Source organism: Neovison vison, chromosome 4 (assembly GCF_020171115.1).
Source record: "Neovison vison isolate M4711 chromosome 4, ASM_NN_V1, whole genome shotgun sequence".
In the NCBI taxonomy this organism is placed as follows: Eukaryota; Metazoa; Chordata; class Mammalia; order Carnivora; family Mustelidae; genus Neogale; species Neogale vison.
The window spans coordinates 149,242,460-149,269,591 of record NC_058094.1 but is presented as its reverse complement, the minus strand read 5'-3'; the positions used below and the strand labels follow the sequence as shown (position 1 = coordinate 149,269,591).

At 34.5% G+C, this 27,132-nt stretch overlaps 1 protein-coding gene across 1 annotated transcript in view; it reads left to right on the top strand.

Annotated features, from left to right (window-relative positions):
* The first annotated feature begins 15,517 nt into the window (after positions 1-15,517).
* The window catches only part of SEMA3C (semaphorin 3C), a 174,732-nt gene continuing 163,117 nt past the window's right edge, over positions 15,518-27,132 (top strand). Inside the window, exons 1-2 of the mRNA XM_044245906.1 lie at positions 15,518-15,839; positions 17,863-18,003. Coding sequence (XP_044101841.1) covers positions 17,901-18,003 — 103 coding nt within the window. The 5' untranslated portion in view covers positions 15,518-15,839; positions 17,863-17,900. The remainder of the gene's footprint in view (positions 15,840-17,862; positions 18,004-27,132) is intronic.

Here is a 27,132-nt window from a genome sequence, read left to right as displayed (position 1 = left end):
TACGGGTGGCTCTATGTCTGGAAATAATCATCATAAAATCAGCTATCATAAGACCATGATATTCTTATATTTAGGGATCCAAGTATGTAGCAATCCAATTTTCTGACTTTATTCCAAGCAGTCTGGCAATCAGCAAATACCTCACACATCAGAGAAACTCATAGCCATGAGTCCACATAAATGGACAACCAAAGTTCACAGGAAAGTTTAGAAACATACAAAATATGAAAAAACCAAAGTGAACAAACAAATAAATGACCCCAGGGATACAATTCACAAAAGAGAATAGAACATAAAAAATATATATATAATAGGGTCATTCGACTCTGGTAAAGAATATACTGTACCCATCATATAAAAATAGGATTCTCTGACAAAAGAATAATCAGAGAACAAAGCTGATCTCCTAGCAATTAATAATTTATTGCTTCCAAATAATTCATTATAAAGTTTGGAATATAAAGTCAAAGATATTTCTCAAGAACTTATAAAAGATAAAACAAATAGAAGAAGAAACCTGGGGACAGAATATCAAACTAATAAAAATTTCTAGGAAGCATGAAGAGAGAAAATACTAGGAAGAGAATTTAAAATAGTAGACAATCACTTTGGAGAGATAAAGCTTACAGATTAAAAGGGCTAACTGAGGAGTTAACTGTGAAAAAGATATACATTTAGAAAACTATTGTAAAATCTCAGTATGGCAAGGAAAAAGAGATTGTAAAAGACTGATTAACTACAAAGGAATAATAATCAAACTGGTATCAGACTTCTTCACATAATTGGGTCCTAGAAGAATGTGGTACAATACCCTCAAAGTTGACCAGTCTTCATACTGCAACACATAGAGATAGGAAAGGAATGGTGGACAGAAAATTCGTCAGTACACAGGTTAAGGTGTGAAAGTATTACTTTCCACATAGTCTTTTTAAAGGAAGTTCCTTAAGTGTGAGTTCCAGAAAAATGAAAGTGCAAATGGACAAACTAACACAAAAAGAGGAAGATGGATGTATAGAATGTAGAAAAAAGAGAACTGAAACCTTGTGAGTCACAGATATGTACCAGAATATTTTACAATCAGCCAAGATCGAAGCAGGACAATAAAGGGTAGAGATGGGAATTATTTCATAAGGAAAAAAAGGAATTTCATAGGTTTGTTATTTTGAGAATTTTAAAGAACATAAAAGTGACAAAAGCAACAACAAAAAAAGTCACCTTAAACTTCAGTAAAAATATAAATAGTGGAATGAATGAATGAATGAATGAAACTAGATAGAAAAGAAAATGTTATCACACCATAACGTGGTTCCATGGTAAGTACTATTTAGATGGACATGAGTAAGAAACACCTCATACTGCCTGTCAGTTTTAAAAAGTAAGCTATACAAGAAGACCAGAAGCATTAATTATTGTAGAACTGAATAAAATGTAACCAACCTTAACATGTAAGAAAATGCTCACATAACTGAAGAGAGAAAGTTGGAGAACTGAAGAAAAGGTTGTGGGTGGTAATAACATACAGATCCTACAAAATGATGAATAAGAGTATAAGAATAAAAGAGTATAAGAGTATAAGAATAAAATTTATAACAGAAACAAAACTAAAAATAAAAATAAAATTAAAATTAAAATCATTACTTTTTTTTTTTTTTTTAAGATCTTGTTTATTTGAGAGAGACAGAAAGCAATAGAGAGAAAGGGCATGAGCAGGGGGTGGGAGGGCAAAGGGTGAAGCAGACCCCTCACTGAGCAGGGAGCCTGATGCAGGGCTGAGATCAGGATCAGAGCTGGAGGCAGACTCTTCTTTTTTTTTTTTTTTTAAAGATTTTATTTATTTATTTGAGAGAGAGAGACAGTGAGAGAGAGCATGAGCGAGGAGAAGGTCAGAGAGCGAAGCAGACTCCCCATGGAGCTGGGAGCCTGATGTGGGACTCGATCCCGGGACTCCAGGATCACGCCCTGAGCCGAAGGCAGTCGTCCAACCAACTGAGCCACCCAGGCGTCCCTGGAGGCAGACTCTTAATGAACTGAACCACCCAGATGCCCCAGTAATCTCACCTACGGAGAAAGAAGATTGAGAATAAGTTAAATATTGTATGAATTCTCTGCTTCCACCTATCATTTTGTGAGCACAAAAGATCACCTCTGAAGTTGATTAAGAAATACTAACATAGATTTACACGTGTTTAAAAATAGAGAATGGGGAAGGGGCTGGGTGGCTCAGTCAGGTGGACAAAAGACTCTTAATTTCAGCTCAGGTTATGATCTCAGGGTGGGTCATGGGATCCAGCCAAGAGTTGGGCTCTGTCCTGGGCATGGAGCCTGCTCGGGATTCTCTTTCTCCCCCTCTCTCTGCCCCTCCCCTGCTCTCTTTCTTTCGCTTAAAAAAAAAAGAAAAGAAAGAGAGAGAGAGCCAGAGAAATGTCATTTCTTTTATTATAAGTCCACGTGTACTATTTGATTTTTGTGGGGCGCCTGGGTGGCTCAGTGGGTTGAGCCTCTGCTTTAGGCTCAGGTTATGATCTCAGGATCCTGGGATTGAGCATCAGGCTCTCTGCTCAGCCGGGAGCCTGCTTGCCCCTCTCTCTCTACCTGCCTCTCTGCCTACTTGTGATCTCTCTCTCAAATAAATAAAATAAAAAAAAATTGGTGCTATTGTTGACTTCTATTTTGTAATAGTTTAGATTTACAGAAAAGTGACAAAGATAGTATAGAGTTCTCACACACTTTCATTCTGTTCCTTCCAGTGTTAACATTTTACATTACCGTGGTACATTTGTCAGAACTAAGAAACTGACATTGATACATTACTATTAACTGAACTCCAGATTTTATTTGGATTTCACCAAGTCTTTCATAATGCCCTCTTTATGTTCCAGATCTAGAATCCAAGGTCATACAATGCATTTAGTTTTCAGGCCTCCCTAGTCTTCTTTGGTCTGTAGCAGTTTCTCCATCTTCCTTGTTTTTCATGACCTTGACAATACTAAGGAGTACTGGACAGGTATAATGCCTTCTAATTTTGTTTTGTCTGTTGTTTTCTTACTATTAGTCTGTGGTTATGGGTTTTGGAAAGAAAAGGTGAAGTACCCTTCTCTTCACATTATCTGTGAAACATGCTATCTAAATTAGATCACTCATGATGTTAATCTTAATTACTTGCTAAAGTGGTGTTTTCCGTGGTTCTCTACTGTGTAGTCTATTTTCTCTATTGTTGCTCTATCCTTTGGAAGTAAGTTATTAAGTCTAGGCCACCAGCATGTGTGAGGACAAGAATGAATCTTCACCTCCTGAGGGTGTAGTGATCACCCATTCTATTTGGAATTCTTCTGGGAAGAAATATTTTTCGCTTTCAACTATTTATTCATTCAGTCATTTATATCAGCATGGCTCATGTATACTTATCTTATGCTTTAGATTATGACCTAGTACTATGTTACTTATTTTGTTACTGAAATTGTTCCAAGTGTGGCCATTTGGAACTCTTTGAAGTGGGATTTCTTTGAAGTTTTTCTATCATTTCATTTATAGTATTTCCTTACTTCTTGGAAATATAAGATGATCCAGGTTCTTTTGTTGACTTATTTTTGCCCTGGTCTTAGAACCAACCATTTCTCCTAAGTGCCCTGGTTCCTTTTTATTAGAGAATTGTATTCAGAAACCAAGGGCTAGATAATTAAGATGTGCTTGTTGTTTCTGTGGTGTTATTGCTTCTAGGACTTCTCCATGTATACAGCTATTTATTATATGTGTGTATACTAATCCATGTATATACTGTATTAAGGTTTCCAGAAAAATAGAACCAGTAGGATGTATGCATTGTAGAAAGAGATTTATTTTAAGGAATTGACTCATGTCATTTTGCAGGCTGGTAAATACAAAATCTTCAGGATGGGCTAATAGGTAGGAGACCCAGAGAAGAGCCCATGTTTCAGCTCAAGTTTGAAGGACATCTGCTATAAAATTCCTTTCATGCTCAAGAGAGGTCAGTCCTTTATTTTACTTAGAATAATATCATATAGGTTCATCTATGTTATTACAAGTGATAAGATCTCATTCTTTTTATGGCTTAGTAATACTCCATTACACACACACACACACACACACCCCATATATATTTATATATATATAATATACATTATATATAGTAATATTCCATTATATATATATATACACATACACACACACACACATACACCACATATATATTTATATATATGTACCACATATTTATCCATTCATCTGTTGATGGACACCTAAATTGGTTCCATATCTTGGCTATTGTAAATAATACTGCAATAAACATAGAGATGCATATAAAAAAATAAGAGAGAGAGAGAGAAGGAGTCTTTTTGTTCTATTCAGGCTTTCAACTGATTGGATAAGACCCACCCTCATTATAGAGGGCAATCTACTTTATTCAAAGGCTAGTAATTTAAATGTTAATTTTATCCAGAAACATTCTCACAGAAATATCCAGAATAAAGTTTGACCAGATATCTTAGTACTGTGGTCCTGTCAAGTAAACACATAAAATTAATCACCACACATATATATCATAACTTTGTTTCCAATATAAATATATTTATATATTAAGCTAAACATGAATTGATATTTATGTCTCTGGCTCTAATCCAGTCTCAATGTTTTTTTTGCAAATATGGTTTTTATTTTTTATTAAATATTTAAGACATGAAACATCTTGACTTTAATTAGTAACTATAAAATTGAGAATTTTAAATTATATATAATCAGAAAATGTTTGAAACTAGTGAAGCAGGGAAATAATCAATGACTCCTAATACATGTCAGATATTTCAAACTTTTTATTTGGTTTAAGCTACACAGTTATGGGAGGGAAACACCATTGGACAAGACAGGAATCTGAAGCTGAGAGAAAATAAAAAACTTGTTCAAGTTCTCATAGGATGTTAACTTACAACAAGTAATAGATTTACAGGAAAGAAAACAGCACAATGCAGACAGCAAGAAAAGAAAATTAATTAACATTAATTAAGTTCCTAGGGCTGCTGTAGAAAGTGCCACAGTCTGGGTGGCTTAAAACATCAGAAGTGTATTCTCTCACAGTTCTGAGGTTAGAAATCCAAATTCAAGGTATCAGGTGTGCCTTGCTCCCTTTGCGCCCTGTATGAAAGAATCCTTCATTGTCTCTTCCAGTTTCTGGTAGCCTCAGGTATTTCTGGGCTTATGGAAGCTTAATGCCAGTCTATCACCATATTTACAAGGTCTTCTTCTTTTAAAGATACCACTCATATTGGACTAAGGCCTACTCTAATGACTTCCTATTTTGGTTATCTGCAAGGACTATTTCCAAAAGGTCCTTTCATAGATACAGGGGTTAGGACTTCAACATATATATATATATTTTTTTTTTTGAAAATTTTTTAAAGATTTTTTATTTCTTTATTTAACAGAGAGAGAGAGATCACAAGTAGGCAGAGAGGCAGGCAGAGAGAAAGGAGGAAGCAGGCTCCCTGCTGAGCAGAGAGCCCGATGTGGGGCTCGATCCCAGGACCCTGAGATTATGACCTGAGCCGAAGGTAGAGGCTTAACCCACTGAGCCACCCAGGCGCCCTTCAACATATATTTTTGAGGAACACAATTAAACCCATAATTCCTCTCAAGTGACGCTGATATAATTCAGAAAGCCACTGAAATTGTAGACAAGAGAATGTAGCCATGACCTGCTAGGAGAGCGGACATCCCAGAGGATATAGCTGTGCACGATGGTGATGACCTAAAAAGAATCAGGAGGGACAGAGATTCTGTCTTTCCTATGTTTCATTCAGATTTATTTCCTTACCTAGCCTTCATTGTTTTCAAATCTTGATTGAGGTGTAGGAGTATATATATGCTAAAAATATAATTCATAAATGCTAACAGAGTTGTTCCTTACTAAATTCCTTCGGATAATAGGATACAAACTAATACAGCTCTCTGTTAGAAATTCTCAGAATGGGAATAATGTTATTTCCCTCCACCTCCAACTTACTTTAGAATTATATGAAGCAAAACTTTCATCCCCTATATACTTCCATGTTTCAGCAGCAAGCATGGGGATTTTTGAATCAGAGATGAGGGTGAGTAGATAAGAGGAAAGAGATAGTAGGTTTATGTGCCAAGGTAACTGACTGTATTTATTTGTAACATCATGTAAGAAATATTTCAGGAGGGCACCTGGGTGGCTCAGTGGGTTAAGCCTCTGCCTTCGGCTCGGGTCATAATCTCAGGGTCCTGGGATCGAGCCCCACATCGGGATTCCAGGGTTCTGGGGTCGAGCCCCATATTGGGCTTTCTGCTCGGCGGGAGCTTGCTTCTCCCTCTCTCTCTGCGTATTTCTGCCTACTTGTGATTTCTATCTCTGTCAAATAAATAAGTAAATAAACCTTTAAAAAATATGTCAGGAAATGCTATTATACTGTACATTATTTGGATTAAACTATTGTTCATAAAATATGGATCATTAATGTGATTTGATTAGTCACCAGGTTGCGAAGTCCGAGGAAAGTAGTTTTTTTTTAAAAAAGATTTTATTTATTTATTTGAGAGAGTAAGAACAAGAGAGAGCACAAATGGTTGGGAGGAGAAGAGGGAAAAACAGATTCCCCCCTGAGTGGGGAACCTGACAGGGGGCTCCACCCCAGGATCCTGAGATCATGACCTAAGCTAAAGGTAGATGCTTAATCAACTGAGTCACCCAGGCGCCCCAGAAAGTAGATTTATATTTAAGTTTCTGTCTGTTTTTGATATCTTATCTTAAAAATGGTGAAACTGAGCAGTGGAGAGACTATTTTTTTCAAGTCTAAATATTTAAACTTTAAAAGTAAAGAACATTTGTTTGCCCTTCCAAATATAAGATTAAAACATGACACATTCAAAATTCCACTAAATGTTAGTAGTGCATTGTTTAATGACTCATTGTTTAAAGCTTACTTTTTCCATTAAAAGTAATTTCTTGTGTATAATTTGTAGATACTCCCACCATATTTTGGTTTGATTCAAATTGTCATCCTAAGTAAAATTTTTAAGACTGATAAAGAAAGAATTGAAAAAAAAAAAAAAAAAGAACGAAAACAACAGATGATTATGGGTTTAGAGAGTTTTAAATGAAAAGGGAAGACAAAAAGAATCAAAATGCATATTCTATATAAATATGTCATGTAACCAAAATGTACCCCAGGAGATACATAATGTATATAAAGAACATAAATCCCGTGGAGAAGCAATATACTGTGACCAAAGGCTACACACACTCAAGAGATTTAAATTAAATGGAATTCAAATAATGAAGTATTTTCTAATATTGAAGACTGTTGCTCTGTAGGAAACTTTTCACTGGTCTCTCTATACACACATAGACAAATGACAACATTAATAAATGGATGCATTAATCTAATTTATACCTCAAAATTGAGGTTATGTCTTTAGTCTGCCTATGTTGTAATAGAATTACAGTATATTTTTGTGCTTGTTCTTAAACACTGCAGATCCAGGGTCAGACTATTCCTAAAAACTTTTAATAGGACACTTTTTCAAAATATATGCATGTGTATTGGTGTTTGAGAGGTGGGTTTTTTAAAATCAGGAAGAAAAATAGTTCACATTGAAAATAGAAGTTCTCTAGAAGAACTCTTACCCATATAGTGAATTTTCTGGAGTTACAGGTGTACATTTTCTGCCTTCTAAGTTATCAAGGAGAAAAATATCCAGTAATAGCACTTGATTCTATGGCACAGCTCAATGCGTCTCAATAAGGTTTACTTTTGTAAAATTTTCATATTTTCCATAATTATGAAGTACAAATGATTTTTTTCCCAGTTGATATGGAGTTGCTGTAGATAAAAGCAAAGAATATACCATATATTCCTGAAATAACATGCTTATAATTACAAAAGTTTTATATTAATTTCTTTCTTTGCATTTTAAAACTAAACATTTAGTATTATAGATGATATCTATTATAATTCTACTTATTGATTTATTTTAGAGAGATAGAGCTCAAGCAAGGGGTTGGGGTGGCAGAGGGAGAGGGAGAGAGAGAATATTAAGCAGGCTTCATGCCCAACCTGGAGACTGATGCAGGGCTGGATGTCTCAACCCTGAGATCATGACCTGAGCCAATATCAAGAGTCAGACACTTAACCAACTGAGCCACCCAGGCATGCCTGCAACTATTCGTTTAAATCATAGCTATTTTTTTGAAAATCAATGTGTAATTTTTTTTAACTTGAATGTATTAGGATAACATGTTGATTAAAGGAATCTTTTGGATAAACTGAAGAATCCTTTGATAAAGCAAGTTTTTATTAGCTTGCAAGAATTAAAACGAGACTTAATAACGTTATTATTAATCCATTAGTTAATACCAGATTTTCAATTTATGAGATTATTTCAAATAATATATAGTTTAAAAATAAAGAAATGGAGATGGAAATCTACAAATTGATAGATTAAAATATGAAAATACAATTAGAATTTTTTTTTTTTTTTTTAGAAAATTGATATCTTAAAAGATGATATTCTTGTTGGTTCAAAATAAGACCTTGATAGAAGGCTGGAATGAAACAAATCTATAATTAAACATGAGAAAAAATACTTCCAATTTCTGAAAACAGGTTTTTTTTTCTCTTTCTAATGCCAAGAAGTGCTGCTACTAGTTTCTTTTTAATCTGCTTTTATTTTTATGTTTAATGAGACAAGATTTTTAGAGAATCTTATTCTAAATTTTAAATGGAGAACTCAAAACATATTTTCCAAATTTTAAGACTTAAATGAAAAAAGAATTCAAGATTAATGCATACCACCTGTTCCTATAGTAGTTGATTATCAAGAATCAGCCAGTTCAAATGTTCCCACCATTTTTACAAACTCAAATTAAAATTCAGATATGGCCTAAAGGGGAAAATACAACATAATTACCATTGAGAGTAAAGTTATGACCCCTGGAAAATGGTTACTTAAGAAGCCTAAGAAATTTTATGTGTTTGAATGTAACACCAACAGTGACAATAAAATATTTTATTTAGGCTTTTTAAGGTCCACAGAACATCACTGAAAGAAAAGTTTGGTTTAATTAATTGAGTGACCATTTGTCCAACAGTCACTATGTGACAAGATTAGCTTTGCTGCTGACTACAAAACATCTAAGATTCCTATGTTCTGCTCTGTAGAGTTTGGCCATCAATGGACAAAATGTTCACACAACTGTAGCATTAAATGATATGGCAGAGGGATAAACAAATTTTGGGGAATACGGAAATGAAGGAGTAAGTGTTAACACACATTATGGTATCTAATTAACAAAGCAACCTAAAAGTAATTGTTATAATTCTCATTTTGTAAATAACAAAACACTGGCAATCAAGCAGTACTCCAAATTATATAGGTAGCAAGTTATGTATCAGAGATGTAAATAAAATTTTTTTGACATCAAAACTGTAAAGTTACCAATCTACATATAACATCCAGGACTTGACTGTTTTTGCCTAGGATTGTAGAAAAGGAATGTTCTACATAGAGGATTTATTTGAGGAGAGTTTCAGTGAATAAGAAAGAATTTGGGGCACGTGAGTGGCTCAGTGGATTAAGCCTCTGCCTTCAGCTCGGGTCATGATCTCGGGGTCCTGGGATAGAGCCCCACATCGGGCTCTCTGCTTGGCAGGGAGCCTGCTTCCCTCTCTTTCTGCCTGCCTCTCTGCCTACTTGTGATCTCTCTGTCAAATAAATGAATAAAATTAAAAAAAAAAAAAAAAGAAAGAAAAGAAAGAATTTGCCAGGTGTGTGAAATAGGGAAAATAGCACATGCAAAACCACAGAAGTGGTAGGAGACATGATATGATCAGAGAATTATAAGGTAAAGCATTTATTTGATACATATGAAGTTTAAGTCGCCAGAGGAAGGAATGGGTAAGAGGGAGTGAGGGATTAATAACCAACAAAGCAGTGAAAGGGAATGTAAGAGCCATGAAAATAAGCTGGAACTTTATCCTTCAGTAAAGAACAAAAGATTTTTTGATAACCCTTGTGGCAATTAGCATAACAGGTGATTTGTGAGTTGTAATTTTAAAACCAGACTTGACCTTCCCTGATATTGACAAATCTCATGTTATTTAGGCTTGAGTCCACTGTGCAAATTTTTTTCTGGATTAGCATTTACTAAATTTACCTAAGTAACAAACTCAACATTGGAAAGGAATAAAACCAGCTTATATATCTATCTATAAAAGTATTTAAATGGATGATGAAAGAATTTGCATGAATTTTTGTTTCATAATTGTGTGGTCTTTTACCTGCCTAATTTATTATCGGTTCCCTATTCCACCTATATTCCCTAAATCCTCCTCCAGCTATATGCCAGCCTGTTCATTAATCATCAGAGTTCTGGCATTCTGATAGATACCAAGAAGGATTAGACAGTGACTTGCTCTCAAGCTGTCTAGAATTTCATGATGAAGATGGGATGTCTGCATTTATCATTCAGATCTCTGAGACAAAGTGTTTCAAGTGTCCAACAATAACAGAAAATTTTCTTAACTTAGAAGAGGTAAGGGTCTCCACTTCCCCTTCCTATTTATTGGACTATTAGATTGATGCACAAAAGCACTGAAAAACAGGAAATATATGGACTCTGGAACAGGCAGATCCTAATTCATTGCATCAGGGGAGGGTTTAGGAAGGGGAAGGGTGCCTCAAATTTCTGAACTGGCCTTTTTGTTCGCACAATGGAGATACTTATATCTATTTTTTTAAATACTAAAAGAAGTACTCTTTGTAAAATATTTAATAAATAATGCATGCTCTTTTGAGCATACTAACCCCCTCATCCTACCTCATCTGAATTTCAGTGAGCTCATTGCAATGGACAAAATCCATCAAGGAAAATTATTTCATTGAAATGTATCTTGAGAGTTGCATGTTTTAACTTATGTTTGTTAAAAAGTAAAAATTATATATCCTTCTTTAAAGTTGTTAAATGTCACCTGGAATTTCAAAGCATTAAGTATCGTGACAAAAAATAAGTAAGTAAAATAAGGAGTTGATCCTTTTCAAATTTACTATATACAGCGCTATCTTGAAATTACTGGTTGAAGAAGACAACTGAATTTACCATATGATTTTCATCACGAGAGTGCCTCTACTAGGATGTGAAAGTTGCTGTTTACACAGTTTAATTCTCTACTTTCTAGTCAACCATTTAAAGTCTACAAAAAGTAGAAAAATGGTAAAATCTGAAGACTACATGGAAAAGGCCTTTGACCATGTTGAAGGGCTGTAGATGGGAGTCAATTAGCCGTAACTAACAGTCCTGAATTCATTACTCCAGCTGGTTATTATTTTTGAGCCTCATTACACACAGCTGACAATCAGAGGCACTTACACAGCCCTGTCCTGGCTCTCCTGTGAGAATAAATATGGAAGCGGTTTTGCACTCCCAGGTGAAGAGAGAAAGAGTGCTTTAGATATGAGGGCCATAAAAATAGTTTGCCTTTCTTTAAAGAGATCTTACTGTGGATGCACTATATATATTCAACTAATAAACATTATCTATTAAATAATGGTGGGTTACTTTGCAACTGTATTTGTAAGGTTCATCTTAAAGACATATGTTCCTGGGCTGCCTGGGTGGCTCAGTGGTTAAAGCCTCTGCCTTCAGCTCAGGTCATGATCCCAGGGTCCTGGGATCCAGCCCCATGTAGGGCTCTCTGCTCGGCGGGGAGCCTGCTTCCTCCTCTCTCTCTCTGCCTGCCTCTCTGCCTACTTGTGATCTCTGCCTGTCAAATAAATAAAAAGAATCTTAAAAAACAAACAAACAAAAAGACATATATGCCCGCATAGAGGTTCACATGAAATGTTATAATAAGGACAAAACAAGAGTTTTCATTTTACACCTGTGAGAAAAGGGTGAGTGATCGCAACACTCTTAGGACTTTGTCAGGTGCAAATACTAAAAAAGTAAAATCACTAACAGACATTTCTACTGAAATTCTTTATAATTATATTTTTACGTTTGAAATATTATAATATGTAAACATTAGAAATGATGTACTCTTATTTTGTTTGAAATACAGCACTTTATGATGTCTGAGATGTTGAAAGGTATTTAAAAAATGCTGAAGAATTAAACTTTGAATTTTGTTAAGAGCTTATAGTTCACCTGGTTTAAAATTACAAAGGTGAAAAGAGGGAAACAATGAAAATTCTCTCTGGCCAGTTTTCCTCTCCAGGACTGTTTTATTTGTTTGCTTAATGCCAGTGACCCTACAGATTGAGAAGCCTATCAACAGAGAAAGAGATCAGCAATGTGTTAAGAATGAAAGTAGAGATACAGTCATCTTACTGTAAAATAAAGAATGATCTTAATGAAGGAAATACTAAAGCCTATCAACTATGCAGAGAGTAATTGCACACACAGATTTCTAGGCCAGACCTGTTTTACCGGCTTGGTCTCAGAGCAGCTAAGGTAACTGGAGGAGAAGAAAGGCTGATGTAAACAAAGTAAATAAGCATTTGAAGTAGAGACTTTCAAAGATACAGTTCAGGAAATTTAAAGTGCTAGCATCTGGAAGTTGAGAAGAGGAGGAAGATCAAGAGGAAACACTTGCTCAGGTTCATATTCAAGACCCTAAGGCAGTGAGTCAGTCATGCTTGAGTTTCTCTTTCTGTTCCAGTATTTACTATCCATGTGTGACTTTGGACAAAGTTTTAGTGTTCTCATTTGTGAGATAGTAACGTAATTAAAGAATGCTACTCATAATACACAGAGGGCTTGGAATATGTACGGTCTATATATTTGTTTCCTGAGACAAATATTAGTTATGACAATAAGGAAACAACTTTTGATCTCTGGAGGACTGAGGTCCTCTTGTTAGATGAAGTGGATTCATATAGCGCATCTATATGATGGAGAAAAATATGAGAACAGTCTATTTTCTTTAAATTTGAAACAAGAGAATTCATAGTGGCCCAACTCGTAAGGAATAGTTGGGTACATCTCTGGAAATCGGTGCAAGAGCTTAAAGTAAATGGCTTTTTTTCAGGATCACCAACAATATAAAATATTTAAAATAAGGCCACTACAGCAAAGCAACCTCAGTGTATAAGATGTTTCTTTAACATCTTAATAAAAGTGACTCTAAGTATTTTAAGTTGGATGTTTTTCCCAAGACACCTTGATGAGGGCAAACTGTAATTAGTGGCCTCTAAATTGAATCATGCCATTACTCCTGTGGCTCTATTTAGTGTCCTCCTTTCCCAAACTAGCTTGCTCAGTTAGCTCATGTTATTTCCCTCCTATTAGGAAAGAGTCAAGAACTCATCCTGGAAAAGTGGCACTGGCCACCAAAGTTTCTTATAAAGGTACTGTTGCATTAAGGTGGTTTAGATTTCTAAGTAGTTTGGAGAAATGAGAGTAGAGATGAGTCTTACTAGGGGCAACCATTGCCACTCTTAAAATTTCACTTATACGGCCCAAGTTTCAGGCAAGCATGAGCATTCATTCCATCAGTGTGCTTGAATCTGCCTTGGCTAATGCCTATCAGTAATTTCATGACTTATTTTGAGGTGAGTCCAATGGTAAATGTCTCAGTATTAAGCAAATAGCTTTCAGTTAAATACATTGAAAAGAAGTTTATTTAGGCAAGGTAGAGGAAATCACAGTATAAGTTGCATAGACTACAACTAAATCTAAGCTATTTGTCATAGTTTCCAAAGCCTTGTGAACGTGTGTGAAACATGGATTTAATCCTTTGGATATTTGAAAATTGAGATAGGTAGTAAACTTTCTTGTAAAAACACCATTTGGTATGCATTTCACCTTGCCTTTCTTTATCTTGGTTCCCTGAAACTTAAAGGTAAAATGTATAAATATATTCTACTTTATACAGATGTACAGATTAATCAGTGTCTAATGGTTACACATTTCTAAATTAACAATTATATAATTTGTGTGAATGCTCACAGCAATCTTCTAATGATTTACTCTCCTCCCTTCTTAATTGATAAATGCTGACTCAGACATTAATGCTCAGTATAGAGGGTCTTGATTGGTTTCAGAATTATTTCAGAGAAATGTGCCTGGTGCTTCTTCATGTTTGCATCTGCTCTTTAAAACTGTCAGATGTTTTGTGGTTAAATTCATTATCATAAACTTAAGGAGCTGTTCACACTTATTGCGCTAATCACAAAAATAGTTTAACTGTATTAAACTTTAAAAAATAACCCATTTATTGAATTAGCAATTTCTTTCATAAACATAGACATTTGAAGATAATATTTGCCCTGGAATATAATTTTTTAGTTTTGAAATTTGCATTTTTTTGAACTCTTAAAATTACATTTGATATCATCCCTTTATAGCTCATCTGTACAGAAAGAGTTAAAGACAGGTTTATGCCAACTGGACATAACAGGTAGTGCTTGGCACATGAAAGATATGTCTTAATCACCTGTTCACTTCCTCTCACCTGATATTTAATTCAACTGGCCCACACCAGCAATGATTTTGCACTCTCAGAAGTATTTTCTGTGATTCAGTTTATAAGAATTTAGTGATCTGCTTTATTTCATAAAGAAAATTATAAGGAACAAGATGGAGAAATCACATTCCATATTCTTTGTATAGTGACATCTGTGGGCTGTTGTAGCCCACAGTGATTTATTTTTAAACAATACCTGCTCATTTTATTGGGGGGGGGGGTTGTCAAAGCTCATTTGTCCTCATGTTTAAATATCTAGTCCACTGCGGTCAGAGAAATAATTTTCACTTAAATATTAAAGTCAATTCCAGAGTGTAACAAGTTTTCCTGAAAGTAGTGTTGGAAATATATCCCTAATGTCTAGATTTGTACACTTCTATCTGTTGCCATAATTGAAACAGCCTTCTTCCGCAGAATTGTGAAATAATTTCTTGTAATTATGTTTTGAGACTACCCTGGAGGGAAGAGTTCTGAATATGAGTCAATGTGTAGAGGTCAACAGAGTTACTGCCTTCGGGATATTAAGGAAACGCAATGGAAAACAACACCCGTTAAAAGGGTAAACTGCGATGAGATAGTTGGTTTATCTCTACCGGTTTTAGAAAATCTGCTGCAGGAAAAGGATAAGACTCATGCCCTTTTACAAACGCATCCCTTTGCCTTAAAAGGATGCAGTGATCCTTTTCTGGGGGGAAAAAAAAAGACTGCTTTGCACTTTGATATTTACGGCTAAGCAAATCCTGAATGCCTTCCAAGAGCTGCCGGTAACAAAATCCTTGGAGCTCTCTCTAGGAGTTGCTCACTCCACCGCGGACCGCGAAAGGAGCAGAGTTAGCGAGCTGGTCCTCCAGCCTGCAGCGCGCATTCCTGCATCTCCCCGCAGCCCGTCCAGGGGTCGGCCCCGCCCGTCGGGCGGATCGCCACCCGCCCTCGGGGCTCCCTGCCACCCTCTCGCGGGCGTGCTCTGGGTGGGGCCTCGCGGCGGCGGAGATGCAGCGGGTGTGCTGGGCGGGTGAGGCTAGCCGGCTGGGCGGTGCGCCCGGGCAGCCCGACCCGCGCGCCGCGTCGCTGTAATCGGACACCCGAGCGCTCGCCCCCGGTGCCCGGCCACTTTCCATTCACTCCGAAGTCCTTGATTGAGCGACGCGGAGTAGGGCTCCGGGTGCCGCAGCACTGCGACGTTCAGGATTCTTTTACAAAGAAACTCAGAGGACCGGGAAGAAAGAATTTCACCGCTGGGACGCTCTAGAAATTAAAGTCTTCTGGGAAAAAGACTAGAGAGACACGCGGAGCCACACCGGTAGCAAATTGATGACTTTTACGCGCCGATCTCTTCCCATCTCGGTAAGCTGAATTCATTATTTTCGGCATTACAGATTTAGCAAAATATAACTTTTGGTTCCGTGTATCGACTTTTTTTTTACACCTCGGTGTGCTCAAGTCTGGATATCTTCCTAAGAGCACATGCAGTTTGTCAGGGCAGTGTTTTCCTTGCTGAGAGCCCTGCTTGAGTTGTTTCTTTAGGTTAAGACACCTGCGGCGAGTTTAAAGTTGAGTATTTCAGTGCCTTCTAATGCAGGGTTGCTGGAGAGGACGTACGATTCCGATTCCTTGTCCTGCATGTTATTAGTGTTGAATCGTAGAAGTGAAAACAAGCAGCATGTTTAAGTGTCTCAGTTAAAGGGAAGTTATAATATATTGGGGGGACGCACGTGTAAGACCCTTGGCTTTCCCTCACTTTTCATCTCCAGGTAGTCTTGAAATCACATTGCTCTGTGTACTCCCTTCATTTGACTTGTCATTTCATCTCCACTATTATTCTTTGCAAGTTTTAGCATATGTTACTTTTGGTGAGACATACCAGATAAAATACTAATAATAGCAATATGTAAAAATGTGTAAATATTATCCGCCTGTTTAATAAAGAAACAAAGGTTAGTCGTATTTATAGCCTTTTTTTTTTAAACTCTTAAGCCACAAAACCAGGGAGCAAATTACTAAGGGAAAGTTATCCCATAAAATCAATTTTCTTGTAAGTTAATTTAGGGATGACAAGGTGAAGAGGTTGTGGAAGCCGGAAGAAACTGTTTCATTTGAAAATTACCAACACAAACATCTCTAGGGTTTCCTCCATCTGTGTGGTAAAAGAGGCAAACAGTTTTGTTTCTGTGTCTCATAACATGTACCACCTAGGAAATCAACTGTTTAAAATGTTTAAATTGTTTAAAAAGGCATGTTTAATTTAACTGTGCTTTTTCTTCTGTGTTCATGAGGCAGTCTTTTCAATTTTTTGTGGCCTTTCTTTATTAAATAAAATAATGTTAAGAGTTTAATATTAAAAGACACATAATAGTGAAGATTAGAATTACTGTAACCTGTAAAAGTAAATTTCTAGTTTAAACCCTGTCATTTTATTGTATAATTACATCAGACTCAAAATTATATTATTTCTTTCATGGTCTTGGGTTTATTTTGCATATTGTGGCCAGTGGAGCTGCTGTGACTCTCTAGTTACCCATTGCCTGATCTTCCTTGGTATTCAGACATTAGTTAATAGCATGTATCAATGTTATAGCTACAGTCTCAAAAGGTAATGCTTTTCTCTCTGATTTATCTTTTGGAATTTTGACAGCCTGCTTTCTAGTTGATTTATTTTAAATATGCATTGAGGGATACATAGTTCACTGGATTGTTCACCACTAAGTCATTGGTTTGAATTTGGCACTGGTCCATGGTTACCTCATCTGCATCATTTAACAGTTGCATGGTCATCTGTATAAATTGGCAGATAAGTAATTTGAGTGATTTCAGTGATCAAGGATTGAGCACACATATATTTATGTGTAAAAAATCATCTCAGATGATTACTCCAAAAGAGCTAATGAGAATGGAAGTGAGTGGGTGCACGTGAATGTTCATGTGGCATTTCACTGCTACTACTATATTTATGGTAGAAAGAGAAGTTTTCATCCACTAATACATATTGGTACCATTCTCAAGTCTTTTCAATGTTAAGTGATCGTTAGAAGATCAACTTTAAATATTGGGTTTTTCTTTGGGAGCCAATACCTCTTTCCTGGATGCTTTGTTCTGCTTTAATATTAGCATTATTTGTTGGAAGAGCAAGCAGTTTCTTTTCGCCCAAAGACTTTCAGATACAAATGAATCAAATCCAAATTTTCACATCTAAGAAACAAAGTCAGAGCACCTCCTACTGTTTGCATGACTGTCAAAGTTCAGATATGTCTTCTGTGAATAAGGTGCTCTGTCTAGATTGCTGGTTTTGTGTGTATCTCTGTGTATGTGCACAGGTGTGCTCCTAAAATGTGAAATGAAATATGACAAACTTGTTACCTCTCTTTTAAAGGTATTTTCCCTTGGATACTAACTTGCAAATCTGAAGATATGGCATTCCGGGCAGTTTTCGTGTTGTTTGGAGTATTTGTTTGTTCTATCTGTGTAAAAGGATCATCTCAGCCCCAAGCAAGAGTTTATTTAACGTTTGATGGTAAGAAAGTTGATAAATACTATGGGAAAATGTCATTTGAAAACTTTTTAAAAATTTCACATCCAGATCCAAATATTAATAATAAATTAGAGATAGTAAAATATTGACTATTGATTAATTTTGAAAATATTTACTGGACTGCTTTTTTGGATAACATGGCTATTTGAAATTATTGGTTCATAGAAAAAAGCCCTCTATTGTATTTGTAGATGAAAATACTTGGAATATCTTCTTCCCGTTTTGAAGTATCTTCTTTCTAGTCACCTGGTGTTTGAGAAGCACCCGCCGTGTGCTAATCCTTATCAGCAGAGAGGTCTATGTAGGCTTAATTATTTAAAAATTTTCTTAATAAATTTTGGTCTTACCCTCCAAACTGGTTCCTCCATATGTTGTTCTAATGGTGCTTCTTTCATGTCCAAAAGGAGGAGTTCCTGGGATTGGCAAAATCTCCTAATTAATTGAAAAGGATCTAAAGGAATAGCTGGAAATATGTTTTTAATTGCTGTTGTGTACAAATATTATCTTCAGAAGCTTAGGAAAATGGATGTGATTTCAAATTTGCTCAAACATAAAAGATGGAAGACCCTCCGAGGGAATGGTTTGCCAAATGTATGCATGAGTTTTAATCTAGATAATTCAAACGACTTATAGATGGATGACTTTGCTCAGTCCATGCTAATTGGACAAGAATAAGAAATGGATGGTCATCTTGCCAATCAGGGTTATTTAGTTTATTACTTTTTTCAACTTACTTTTTGTATAAACCTTAGTGTCATTGAGCATATTTTCATTTTACTTGAGAAACAGTATACTCTCAGACCTTTCTATAGCATGTCTTTGAAAGCTTTATTATCTTGAATTTCAAAGAGCAGATGACTGACACTTATCAGTCAAATGGGTATCTTTTTCTTTCTTTCCTTCTTTAGTCACCAAGGGCTTTCCCCAAGGTTATCATAAGCACTGAAAGAGCTTTATTTAGAACTTAAAGTGTGAACGCTTCTAATTGCTTCCTTAGCTTCTAAACCAGCCATTCTCCCTTAAAACCCATGGCTATTCAGTTAAGTTGTGAAGAAAGGAAAAACAGACCCTTGGAAGTGTCTTTTTTTTTTTTTTTAATTACTATAACATCAGTCTACTTATACCTTTTCTTTCAAGTTGAGAACTCGGAAATATCTAATCAAACAAAAAATCAAAGCATTAGGTGGTAATACAATTTTTCTCTTCTATATTTCTCTCAATATATATAGGAAGATAGAGTGATCTCATAGATTCATTATCTAAACTTGTTCTGTGGCATCAAAACTAACCACTTCCTCATATCAGGGAGATCATATGATAGTTGTCTTTCTCCGCTTGACTTATTTCGCTAAGCATCATACCCTCTAGTTCCATCCATGTTGTTGCAAATGGCAAGATTTCATTTCTTTTGATGGCTGCATAGTATTCCATTGTGTATATATACCACATCTTCTTTATCCATTCATCTGTTGATGGACATCTAGGTACCTGTACCCCGGGGGATAAAAATATATTATATGTTTATAAAAAATAAAAACAAAATTTAAAAAAAAAGAAACAAAAAAAAAAACTAATCAAAATTTTTTTACCCCAAACTTAACTCAAAATGTGTAAATTTCAAAAACGAGTGTGTCACCAGAGATAATTCAGCAAGTTCATTATTTGAAAACTTTACAGTTTATCTTTTATAGAGGAAATTAAGTAGTATAAAAATTTTTTAAAAGATTTTATTTATTTATTTGACAGACAGAGATCACAAGTAGGCAGAGAGTCAGTCAGAGAGAGGGAGGAGGAAGCAGGCTTTCCACTGAACAGAGAGCCCAATGCAGGGCTCGATCCCAGGACCCTGAGATCATGACCTGAGCTGAAGGCAGAGGCTTTAACCCACTGAGCCACCCAAGCACCCCTAAGTAGTATAAATTTTTAAAAACAAACTTCAGTACTAAGTGGGACAGTAACTGCTGTGTATAAAGTGACTAGAAGTTACAATGGGCTTTTTAAAATACTCCATGTTTAATGCTCTCAAACTCAAAACAGATTCTTGTAGAATAAGACTTACCTTAATTTATAACATATGTAGAATACAGCATGATAAGATAAGCTATTGCTCTGAGAGTTCTATAATATTTTATTCTTTTTAGGAGATAATCAGACAGAATATCACATAATTTGTTTTAAAGAGTTATATCAACAGGGAGAACAAATAATGAAATTCCATAATTTCTAAATTAATACAAAAAATTCCTACAGTAAACTATATTTTAGGCATAGTATCATAGAAAAAATTCCTTGGACAAAACAATTGTTAAAATGTATAAATTTTAATCATTAATTCATAATCATTTGTTCAGGTGCCTTTCCCAAATTTCTTATTATTTCAAGTTTCTCATTGATTTTATGATGACTTTTCTGTGTATCACAAAGAGTAACTACATTTCTTCCAAAATTATTTACTCTTAACATTAAAATAGAGAACTTTTACAGAGTTGACACATATACAACTATATATTAATTAAAATATATATGATATATACTTTCTTTCATTTCTTTCAAAATTTCTGTCGCTATTTTTCAGCCAAAATTTATGAGTTGGAAAATGATTCTGAAGAAATTAAAATAATATCAGCTTATACCACACAGAGGTCATTTGCATCTTTATATTCTCTCATAATTACCTTGCCTCCTAACTCTTTTGTCTTGAATTCTTTTCCTTCACTATTACTTGGTCTTCTGCCAGTCTCTTTCTGTATGGGACTTCAGAAGAATGCTCTCAGTCTTGTCTTACAGTCCAATTAACAATCGAAGTCAATTTAAAAATGTGTGAAACAAGAGATCTCTTCTCCCATCCAAGTTTTATCCCTTCTTCTTGTGGTAGAGTGATGGACTGATAACATTTGGGAAACAATGATTTACAGATTTGCCTTCTCTATTGATCTAGTGCAAGGTCAACCAGATGGTCATCAGTCCTCTGAGAGAATGTACTTCAGATGTTATTAATTAGTTACATTTGTACAAGCTAAATCTTGCATGTTAAAGAACTGTGATTCCTATTAAATGCTGTTTTATAATTGTTATCATTCTAATTTTTATGCCAAATAGCTTTTCAAATAAATATAAGGTTCATGCAAAGACTTTTTGATTAAGTTGAATTTTTATTAAGAAAAAATTCAATTTGACAGAATCATATTTCATAGCATTATTGTAATTGTATTTTTTTTCCTCAGAAAATCTTTGGAATCTATAAGGGTCATAAGGAAAGTCAAGGCTATTTATGTACAATAGACAAATTTGTGCTGCTTATTAATATACAAGGGAAAGCATTGTTGAGATAATTTTGCCTTTATCCAATAAGGATTTTAGTATGTAGTATTTTGCAAAGCCAGAAATAAATACTGTACAATTTGATAATAGGTATCAGTTGCACGTCATTTTAAGCTTGAGAAAAATGGAAATATTGTCTATATTTTAAAAGATATAAAATGTGATTCTAAGTTAAATGTGTTAAGTATTGTTTCTGTTTTAAAACGAGGCAGATTCTTATATTAAGATTATTTTTTTCACTTAGTAATTCAGATTGTGAAGCTAAGATATGCAAGTTATTGACATGAAGTTGTCTATAGTATTACCTTAGTATCCTCACTATGTCTGTAGGATCTGTAGTAATGTTCTTTACTTCATTTATGGAATTGATAATTTGTGTCTACTTCCTTTATGTTCTGACTGATCCATGTGGAGATGAACTTTTTCCTTTTTATTGATCTGTTTAAAAATCAGCTTTGGTTTTGTTATTTTTATTATTATTATTATTCTGTCTAATATTTCTTTGGTATATGCTCTAAATTGAAATTGTCTTATTTCTTCTTGCTTTGTGTTTAGTTTGCTCTTCTTTTTGGAAATTCTTAACATGGAAACATAGGTCACTGATTTGAGAACTTTTTTCCTAATATAACCGGTTATGCTACAAATTTCCCTTGGTACACTGTGTAGCAGTGTTCTGCATATGTTGATAAAATGCGTTCTGATTTTCAGTCAGTTCAAAACGTCTTCTAATTGCTCCCCTTATTTATTATTTTACTCACAAGTTATTTAGAAATATGTTGTGTAATTTGAGGATATTTGTTTGTTTTTTATATATCTTTATGTTGTGGATCTTTGACTCAGGCTCTTGTTGTCAAAGAACATACATAACATACCTCAGGTTCTCTAAAAAACTATGAAAACTTGTTTTATGGCACTGACTATAGCCTACAAAGAAAATAATGTATATTCTGTTTTTGTCACATTGAATGTTTTATTAATGCCAATTAGATTCAATCAGTTGATGGTTTGTTATTTTTTCTATATCCTTACTGATTTTCTCTCTACTTGTTCTTTCAATTACTGACAGAAGAAGATGAACTTTCCAACTATAATTGTGGATTTGTCTATTTCTCTTTTCAGGTCTATCAATTTTTACTTCATTTTTTAAAATTTCTATTATTAGATACTGACATATCCCTGATTATTCCTGATAATAATTAGAGTTCTAAAATGTATTTTTGTCTGTATATAATACTTCTACCTTTTTTATATAATGGAAAATACCAACAAAATTTTAGTTATAATACATGGGAAAAATGTTTGTCATCATTCTAGTGGCCTCTAGAAAGTTTTTATTAAAATACTAGGACTGTGTTTAAACATATATTTTTGACGTATGTGAAAGTGTGAGCATTTGCTGTATGTGAAAATGTGAGCATTTGAATGCTGTGAGAACAGCGTTTACATGGAATATCAGGATTTTCAAACTTTGGTTCTTCACTAATTAACTCTGAAACTTTGTCAGGACCTTTGTTCTCCCAACCAGTTAATTGGGGGGCTAACTTAACTCTAAGACCCCCTTAGTAACTAAATTTATAAGATGTCTAAGCTTAGTTTTGCTTTATAATATCATCTCCTTTGAGGAAGTATTCTACAATAATTCCTTTCAATGCTTTCAAAAACATTTTGTAGGAAGGACCCGGGCAAGGGAGAGAACAAAAGTAAACAAACAATTTTTAAAAATTCATAAATTTAGAAGTCATATAGAGCTGTTTTTAAATCATAGTTCCCTGCTACTTTCTGGAGATGCTACATTGGGGTAGTTACTTAATCTCTCTAATCTAGAATTTTATCATCTATAGAATGAGAATAACACAGAACTCTTTTTAAAATGAAATGAATTAAATTTGTAAATTGTGCCGTGTAGTATGTAGTATATAGTATATGTCTTATTAAAATACACAAAGACTTACATTAGAGTTAGTATTTATAAATTCCTTCAGGGTAAAACTATGGTCTTTTGTACTATAATTACTTCCCCTCCACTTAGTGTGGAGACTGCCACTTGCTATTTTTCAATAAATGTTGAATTAATGTACATTTTGATACTTCTAACCACTCTACCTTCCCAACTAGTAGAGCCTTAGTACTCTACATCAGTCTTTCATCATGAATCTTGGTTAATTTAAGACAATGAACAGTTACTAGGTAGATGCAAAATTTCTTCATCTTAGTATTAAGATACAAGTACCATGAGAGAAGAATTTTTGTTACTTTTTGCACAGATAGCTTTAGACTCGTATCCTGGTACATAGCTGATGGTCAAATATTTTCTATTTCCAAACTTTTCACATGTTATACACTAAAGATTCAACATAATCTGGGAATTCAACTTTTATATTTACTCTTTCCAGTTAATTCTCAAATCTCTTTATCTATTTCTTCTCTAAAAGACATTTCATCTCTATAAATTTTAGATGTTTTCTTCTAGAGAGTTTTTTGTGTGTTTGATTGGAAGCCTAGTTTTCTATATTAAAGGGAAGAGACCTCATACAAACACAGCCTTCCACAGGTCCTTGACTGGTGACCTGTCAGGAATGTTGCCTTAATCCTTAATATTGTTGGCATCTATATATGCTAGTGTGTCTAGCATGTCTCTATATGTCTAGACTTTTAAAGTAATGCACAAATGCATTATTTAAGATTCTATTTTTTTAAAGTCCAATTTTTCATGATAAACTTGAGCTTAGTAAGAACCCTACCTACTTAGTTTACTTCTTATGATTATCATGGTACAGTGCATGGCTTGAAATTTCAGACAACTTTTTCCCACTCTTGGAACATTTAAGAATACCATAAAACATCAGGAATGTGGAGGGCATATAGGATAATTTCTGATCCACTTCTGTACCATGACTTGAAATATATATGTATAAATATACCCATAAAATAATATACAAATATAAATATATTCATATAAATACCAAATATAAGTCATAAACATACTCCTAAAGTAATGGCTGTTAAATAGTATATTAGATGTTTTTCCCCCTTTTCCTTTGTTGAGTAAATTGAAATTTACTGAGGAATACTTGGTCTTTGGAATACATTTTCTGTACAGAAATTAATAGATCCTAAAGTTTATTTTAATTAAGATTTTTTTTATCTAGTTGATCTTATATGAACTAAAGAGTATTATTAAGTTACTGACATAGCAAAATTTCTTGCTTGTTTATGTGTAAGATTGGATATCAACTATAATTCAGGAGTTAACTTATCCAAAATTAAACAGTAGTTCCACCTCTGTTACCTTATAGGCAATAATTCAGCCATGAACATGTTTTGTCTGTCCAGTACAAACCTCTAAGATGTCAGACTTTTTTTTTTAAGTAATCCTGATAAATTCTGGATTATCATTTATATTTGCATGGTTTTTGATCTAGAAACATAATATCCTGAAATAAAGAAGTAGGATATTCCCACATCCCTCATCACTTTTCTCTTAGGTAAACAAGCCTGAGACACAAACACATACACACACACCCCATACCAAAATAAAAAAAAGAAGTAGGATGCACTCAGTATCCCATAGGCTTCAAAAAGCCTGTATATCATTTTACCGAACAGGCAGCAGTCTGGTTCTATTTCAAGTTTTCCTTTGGCTCAAAACTCTTGAGTTATCAAGGTGGCCGTGGAAATATACAAAGCACTTATAGAGCCACAAAAACTCAAAAATAAATTCACCAAGGGACGCCTGGGTGGCTCAGTTGGTTAAGCAGCTCCCTTCGGCTCAGGTCATGATTCCAGGGTCCTGGGATCGAGTCCCACATCGGGCTCCTTGCTCGGCAGGGAGCCTGCTTCTCCCTCTGCCTCTGTCTGCCTCTCTGTCTGCCTGTGCTTGCTCGCTCTCTCTCCCTCTGTCTCTAACAAATAAATAAAATCTTAAAAAAATAAAAATAAAATAAAATAAATTCACCAATAGTTAGATGCCTTGCAGAAAAGTCAATTATTTGTGATTGCTAATAATTGTTTGCTTGTGTTCACTAGAACAGTAAAGAGTCCCTACTACTAAACTGCCCCCCACTCCATTGAAACCTGCAACTAATTGCCTTAAACTCAAAAGGAAAATGACAATTAAAAGATTGAAACTTTATCAAGATTTCTACCATTTGGATACATTTTTTCCTTACCTTATATTTGCCAATTTTCTGACTCAGGGTTGAGTTTTACATTTACATGTGTATGATGGTGGCTTAAAAACATAAAAATGTCAGTTTGAGTTCTATTGAGAAGCAAGTATATGAAGTGTAGAGACTAAGCTTGCATAGGATTATCAGTTCTTTCAGTGATTTACTTTGTGATTCTTTTTTACCTTCTTTTGGTGCTCAATTTTCATTAATAAAATTGTCAAAGTCTCCAGGTCATCGATAGTATATAAATGAAAGTTGCTGGAATTTTACAAAACATCTTTTATCTTTTAATATCTGCCTCATTTGACAAGAAGCTTAATTAAATGACAAGTAAAAGGACCCCTGTGAACTAGTGAGCTTAACCTGAAAGCTGATGAATTGTTGTTGGACAATAAACTCAAAATAATAAATTGTCTCTTTATGAACTCTGGTAGCATTAACATTACAAGGCATATTTGTTGAAAACAGTTTCTCTTATGGTTGCCCAAGAGATAAAAATAAAGCCAATTGTTCTTGATTTCTCCATTAATCTTAGAGAAAGCTCATTCAGGTTGTATAGAATCTTCTGAAATATTTAGTTCTTGGGAAAATTTGTGTTGATGCAGTTTATTTTAATTCCCCTTCTGATAGTTTCACTTAAATGTCAGTTAAACATCTTTAAGAACACCTGCATATTTAATAAAATCAAACTCAACAAGGAATGCTGCTGTGAGTAAGAAATTCTGCATTCTTCCCCCTGTGACAATGTTTTTGAAATCAGAAAGGGATTGATGAATACAACTGTGAATAGGACATCACCTAAATCATAAAGACTTTTAAGTAGAGTAGCACTAAATTGTGATATAAAGAACCAGTTAAAAGCATCCAAATCAGAAGAGGACCTCTTTTCACAAGTGTATGAAGAGCTAAAACAAGAACCAGTTAAAACTGTTATACTGAGAATAGAAGATGAGAAGAAATTGCTAAGAAATTTTGTATGTCTGTTTTCCCCTATAATATATATTGGTATAGGATTCTAGTAGTCCAAATAAAACAAAATCTCTTTCATAGTCTTGAATTCGAGAAGTTTTACGTAGAGCAAGGAATGTCTCTTGAGAAGTATTAGGATAGAAATAGGTTACAATGATGTGTTCTTTTAAAGATTTTGGATAAAAGTTGAAAATTCTTATTATCCTCTCATAAAAAGAGTAATTCTTGCTCACAGTGAGTTTTGTCAAATTCCAGTAAGCTTAGTTCTTTTGCCAAAAGATGATGCTGTGATGATAAGCCATTTCTAAAGGTACAGGGTTCCTGAAACTACACACTTTTTAAAAGAGTGAGCTTTTGTTCTGTGTTTTTTTCAGTCATCTCACCAAAGCACTTCCCTAAAAAAAGTGTGTCCTATTCATGATGATCCATAGATATGTATAAACAATTACGATCGAACTCTCTGTTAAATGAAGATAGTTCAAGTGATGTTAGATCGTTTAACTAATTAATGTTATTGAAGTATAATTGATAAACAATATTAACTTCAGGTGTACAATGTAGTGATTCAGTAATTGATACATTACTCATTGCTCACCATAATAAATGTAGTCACCTTTTGTTACCATAAAATGTTATTACAGTATTATTTAGT